This window comes from Arachis ipaensis, chromosome B9 (assembly GCF_059453495.1).
Source record: "Arachis ipaensis isolate K30076 ecotype BB chromosome B9, ASM5945349v1, whole genome shotgun sequence".
NCBI lineage: Eukaryota > Viridiplantae > Streptophyta > Magnoliopsida > Fabales > Fabaceae > Arachis > Arachis ipaensis.
In genome coordinates, this window is record NC_142444.1 from 97,539,977 (window position 1) to 97,546,487 (window position 6,511).

At 43.5% G+C, this 6,511-nt stretch overlaps 1 protein-coding gene across 1 annotated transcript; it reads right to left on the bottom strand.

Annotated features, from left to right (window-relative positions):
• Positions 1 to 313: 313 nt before the first annotated feature.
• Positions 314 to 4,439, bottom strand: LOC148545576 (uncharacterized). Its single transcript, XM_088499067.1, has 4 exons — positions 4,292 to 4,439; positions 3,685 to 4,207; positions 2,398 to 2,844; positions 314 to 452 (listed from the first exon to the last, which is right to left on the bottom strand). The coding sequence occupies exons 1-4, from the start codon at positions 4,437 to 4,439 to the stop codon at positions 314 to 316; spliced, it is 1,257 nt and encodes a 418-aa protein (XP_088355193.1).
• Positions 4,440 to 6,511: the final 2,072 nt, after the last annotated feature.

The following is a 6,511-nucleotide window of genomic DNA, read 5'->3' on the forward strand; positions in this document are numbered from 1 at the left end:
CTCAAGAATGGGAGTCAGAGATATTCTTCCTTCGAAGACATCCTCTTTTATCTTGGAGTATTCGTCTTTCTCAAATGGAATGTGGGGGATGTTCAGGATAGCTTCCAGAGACTGATTGGAGGTATCCAACATCCTACCCCAGAAAAAGACTGACCTAGTTTCCCAAGCTTGGTAGTTTGAATACCCGTACCATAGTCTCATTGATTTCAATGGGTTCTCGCTCATGAAACTCCCAATGAAACGAGGCGATCTTTTGGTGAATGACCGCCTTATATTGATTTGGAACCTTCAACGGCTGCTCCCAATGGATTTTTCATTCCTCAATAGCCTCGTATTGAGAGTCGACTCTTCGGTTCGACAAGGTATCCGATTTATCACCGCGGCGATTCCACCATATATCAGGAGAGCGAGCGGTAGTTTGCTCAACCGGTGCCTTACCCTTCTTTCTCATCCTGAAAATACAAACAAAAGAATTTCGAGATCATAGGGCAACATTAAAGTAAAAATCATTGAGAAAGCTCCAATAAGATTAAAAGAAGCTTAGATAAGTGGTGTAATTTACAAAAAAAACACGTTGTGTAAATTCCAATGATGCACGCAGTTGGACTACACACACCGGCCGGACATCACAACAACCACATCCTTAAGGCAATTCACAACTCAAAGCTTCAAGCAAACATCGAAAAGGATTTGGCAATTGTTCGTTCTCAAGAAGTGGTAATCACACATACAATGGTCTTAATTTGAGTGCAAAAGATGTTTGATCAAGACATCAACTGAAGTTGAACCATTGTATAGTGATTACCAAATCAACAATTTTGATGAACAATGACAAATGAATTCATACACACAATGCATTTGTAACCACGAATTGCACATGAACAAATAAGGAAATGCATCGGTGAATTTACTTAACAACCATCAAAAGTCATAATAGAAGTTGCACAATTCATACAATATGCCTAACAAGAGATAAATCGAACACATATGATGGCCAAGTCATATGAATCAAACAAAGTGTTCATTGAGGCATTTTATCGAACATGTGGTATGCAATGTGCAAGTTCATCACAATTAAGCTCAAATATGCCCATAACCTATCCCAAAAAGTCAAGCAACAACACTTTGCAAATTAAGGAAACATGAAAGTAAACAACTAATAAAATCTAAGCAATATAAAAGGAATGGAAACACTTGCAAAGAAAATATTAACATAAAGAGAAAAGGAAAACAACAACCTTAGATATAAAGGTTGAGAAGACAAGAATGAGGTGGGAAACAATGGCACTTCTTATAGCCACTACGAAATCACATGGTCGGGTTTGCCGGAAAAAGAAGCAACACCGGAAGAGGGAGAGCTCACTGGTGGTGTATATAGAAAAGAGAAGGAAAGGAAGAAGGAAAAGAGAGAAGAGAAAGGAAGAAAAGGGAAAGAGAGAGGTCACCGGCGGTGGGCTGGCAGCAGCGGCGGCCAGGACCGGCGGAGCTAGACAGAGAAGAGGGAGAGGGGGCAGCTATGAAGAAGAAAAAGAAAAGAGAAAGCTGCCTCTCAACAGGGCAAGTTGCCCTGTTATTGCCCAGAACACATCCTATACGGACGCACAGGGGCCTGTGCGGACGCACAGAGACGAAAACTTGGAAGGGTACGAACACACACAGCGTGCGATCGCTGCGACCAAAGGGGTTGCAAAAGGGCGTGCAGACGCACAAAGACATGCGACTGCACAAAAAGAGTTTTTTTTTAACTTGAGGACAAAGGCTCGCGTGTGTGCACACGCACAGAGGCTGGGAATGGGGGAGGTTGTGCCCACGCACAAGCTGTTCCCTCTCTGCCACCAGAAGGGCTATTAAGTTGCGTGCAGACGCACACGTCTGTGCGGCCGCACAGATGGAACATGAAAGGGAGTGCGTGCGGTCGCACGCGTATGAGCGCTCGCTCAGGGTAAGGAAAACTGGCAGCGTGCACGTACAGGTTGTACTGGCGTTGCAACCAGAGGGCAAAGCAAAGCTCGTACGGACGCACAGGTTGGTGCGTCCGCACAGATGGCGAAAAATTCAGGGTTGTGCGGACGGACAGGTGGGTGCGGACGCACAGATGCCCTGTTTCAGAAAAAATTTTCCTCTTCAAAACTTAGGTTCCTACCCTTGGAACATCAACATACCAACCCCTAACCATTCAAATAAGCACAAATTCACAGTCCATAAGCAATACAACTTAAACAACTCAAAATTCATCAAATCAAACATAAACTATCCATTATATCACAAAAAAGGCAAATAAGGCAAAAGACTATAAACAAGAGATAGAGTTGGAATAATGTCACCATGGTGGGGTGTCTCCCACCAAGCACTTTGGTTTAGAGTCCTAAGTTAGACTTGCATGGCTTCATTGGTCACTTAGGAACTTCACCAAGGAAGAAGATCTCCAACTCCTTGGAATTTTTGGGTTGAGTGTGATAGAGCTTCACCCTACGACCATTGACCTTAAACTTAACTCCATTAGTGGGGTGAATCATTTCCATCACCCCGTATGGTTTGACATCTACCACTTTAAACGGCCCATCCCATCTAGACCTCAATTTCCCGGGCATGAACTGCAACCTTGAATTGTACACAAGCACTTTGTCACCTATCTTGAAGTTCTTCCGCCTTATATTCTGGTCATGGAATGCCTTAACTTTTTCCTTGTAGAACTGAGCATTTTCATATGCTTCCAACCTAAGGCATTCTAATTCTTCCAATTGGAGCTTACGTTTCATTCCCGCCCCCTTTACGTCTGGATTGCAATTCTTCACCGCCCAAAAGGCTCTGTGTTGGAACTCAACCGGAAGATGACAGGGTTTCCTAAAAACAATATGGAAGGGGCTCATTCCAATTGGGGTCTTGTAAGGAGTCCTATAGGCCCATAATGCGTCTCCCAATCTGGAACTCCAATCCTTCCTCTATGGGTTAACCACCTTCTCTAAGATTCTTTTGATCTCCCTATTGGATACTTCTGCTTGCCCGTTGGTTTAGGGGTGATAGGCTGTAGAAACTTTGTGAATAACCCCATACCTTTTCATCAATGCCTCAATTTTCCTGTTACAAAAGTGGGTTCCTTGGTCGCTCATGATTTCTCGTGGTGACCCAAATCTACAAATAATGTTATTTTTCAAAAAGGAAGCAACGGTATTAGCGTCATCGAAACGGATAGGAATTGCTTCTACCCATTTAGAGACGTAGTCTACTGCCAACAATATGTACACAAACCCATTGGAATTTGGAAATGGCCCCATGAAATCCATGCCCCAAACATAAAAAATCTCACAAAAAATCATCGGTTGTTGGGGCATCTCATCTCTCTGAGAGGTATTTCCATATTTCTGGCATTGATGACAAGATTTGCAAAACTGGTTGGCATCCCTAAACAAAGTGGGCCACCAGAATCCGCAGTCTAAAACCTTCTTTGCTGTCTGTTGTGGGCCAAAATTACCCCCACTCTCAGATGAGTGGCAAAATTGAAGGATAGACTAGAATTCAGATTCCGGCACATATTTTCTAATTACTTGATCCGCCCCACGCCTCCATAGATGTGGATCATCCCAGAGATAATACTTAGCATCGCTTCTTAATTTATCCTTTTGATGCTATGAAAATTGTGGGGGAAAGACATGAGCGACCAAGTAATTAGCTATCGGGGCAAACCAAGGGGTGCTTTGGGATATTGCTTGCAAGGTATCTAAGGAAAATGATTCATTGATAAGAGTGGGATCCGAAGTTAAATGTTCTAGCCGACTCAAATGGTCCGCCACTAGGTTTTGGGATCCACTTCTATATTTGATTTCCAAGTCAAATTCTTGCAAAAGCAATATCCACCTAATGAGCCTAGGCTTTGACTCTTTCTTCTTTAGCAAATATTTTAGTGCGGCATGGTCAGAATACACCACCACTTTAGAGCCTAGCAAATAAGGTCGAAACTTGTCTAGAGCGAAAACAATGGCTAAAAGCTCTTTTTCGGTGGTGGTGTAGTTCGACTGAGCCGTATCTAATGTTTTTGATGCATAAGCTATAGTGTAGGGAGCGTTACCATCGCGCTGTGCTAGCGCGGCACCTATGGCGTGATTCGAGGCATCGCACATGATCTCAAAAGGTCGGTTCCAATTTGGGCCTCGCACAATAGGAGCTGTAGTTAGTGCTTCCTTCAACTTGTCAAAAGCCTTTTTGCAATCTTCATTGAAATGAAATTCTACATCCTTTTATAGTAGGCGGGAAAGGGGCAATGCGACTTTGCAAAAGTCCTTAATGAACTGACGATAAAATCCTGCATGACCTAAGAAGGAATGGATCTCCTTCACCGAGGAGGAGTAAGGTAAACTCGAAATGACATCGATCTTAGCCGGGTCAACGAAAATTCCATCTTTAGAAACAATGTGACCCAACACTATACCTTGTTTCACCATGAAATGACACTTTTCAAAATTTAGAACAAGGTTAGTATTGGTACATCGCTCTAGTACCCTAGCTAAGTTCCCTAAACAAGCATCAAAGGAGCTATCATACACACTGAAATCGTCCATGAAGACTTCCATATACAATCCTCCAAAAGATCCGAGAAAACACTTTTCATGCATAATTGGAATGTTGCCAGTGCGTTGCATAAACAAAACGGCATTCTCTTATACGCAAACGTTCCAAAGGGGCAAGTAAAAGTGGTTTTCTTCTGATCTTCAGGAGCTATGTGAATTTGAAAGTAACCTGTATATCAATCTAGAAAGCAATAATGGGATTTACCTGCCAAGCGATCCAACATTTGGTCAATGAACGGCAACGGGTAATGGTCCTTCCGCGTTGTTTGATTCAGCCGGCGGTAATCAATGCACACTCGCCAAGTGTTCTAGACTCGGGTGGCCACAAGCTCTCCACTCTCCGTCTTTACCATTGTTACTCCGAACTTCTTCGGCACTACTTGGACCGGACTCACCCATTCACTGTCGGAAATGGGGTAGATGATGTCCGCTTCCAAAAGGCGAGTCACTTCCTTCTTGACTACGTCAAGGATGGTAGGATTTAGCCGCCTTTGTGGTTGTCGAACCGGCTTGGCGCCTTCTTTGAAGAAAATCCGATGGAGGCACACTTGAGGGCTTATCCCTACAATGTCACTTAAGCTCCATCCGATTGCCTTCTTATACTTCCGGATAACTTCAAGGAGTTGCTGCTCTTCTTGATCGGAAAAGTCAGTTGCCACTATCACCAGAAATTTATGTTCCTCATCAAGGAATGCATACTTAACATGAGGTGGTAGTGGTTTCAAATCTTTCCTTGCTTCTTGGTAGGGTAACTTGTCCTCTTGGTTGTGGAGACTTGGAAGGCTACTTCCATTTTCTTCTTCTTCAAGGTTCCCTACTTGGAAGATCACCTCATCACTTAGACCTTTTTGATGCTCATAGTGGCTATCTTCTTCAAGTTCGTCATGTCTCCCTTCTTCAATAAATTTCTCACCCACATCAATCGATTCCTCCTTCGGAAGAGCGGGTTGAGGGGTTGCCTTACTAAGCAGCTCACTTCTTTTCGGAGTTATAGCATCAATGCTAGATTCTGGGATTGATGGGTGTATTGAGGGTGGAGGGGTACTAGGGGTGGAGTGAGAGGGTGCTAATCGCGACAAAGCTTCGGCAAGAGTGGCCATGCAATTCTCTTGCTTCCTTTGAAATTCCCTTTGCTCTTGGATGAGGACTAGAAGGTTAGGCTCTCCATAAGGGAAGTTAATTGGGGTGGAATGGTGGGGAGATCTAGGTTGTCCCACTTGTGGCGGTAGGTGGATAGGTGAAGATGGAATCGGTGTTGGAAAAGGTAGAGGGGCTTGAAAGTAGGATGGTTGTATCTCATGTCGAGGGTATGGGGCATGAGCACACGGGTGGCCAAAATTGTAGTGAGGACGTGTTCCACTAGATGTGAGAGGTTGATAGAAATTGGGGCCGTAGGGCCCTTGCACCGGTCCTTGTTGCCAAGAGTTGACGGCTTGTGACCCTCCCTCAAATTGACATCCCATACCTTGAGGTGAACCAACGTCGGAATTTCCACCTCCTACAACATGATAACAACTAGACTCCAAGCCGAAACGGTGATAGTTCATGATGAATAGGAAAAATAGAACGCAACAATTTCAACAAAAGCAATGAACAAATGAGTATATATATGTTCTAATTATATCTACTAGTCTAGGCCTAAACAAACAAAAAGTGTTAGTTACTATCAATACTAGGATAGAGGTACCTCTTACTAATTAGTGCCAAGTAGCAAACCAAAATCAAGTATTCACAATATTCACATATTTATAACATCCAAAATAGTAGCACTCATTGCACATAAAGTAAACTCCCCGGCAACGGCGCCAAAATTTGATGGAGAGGCTAGGATCAATTCGCATGTGGGTTAGGAACTCGGTTATCCAAAGAAAACGGATTTAACATTGCAAGTATAGTCTCAACCCGACGAATTGGCCCCTCGGATCAAATTGGAAATTCACAGCATA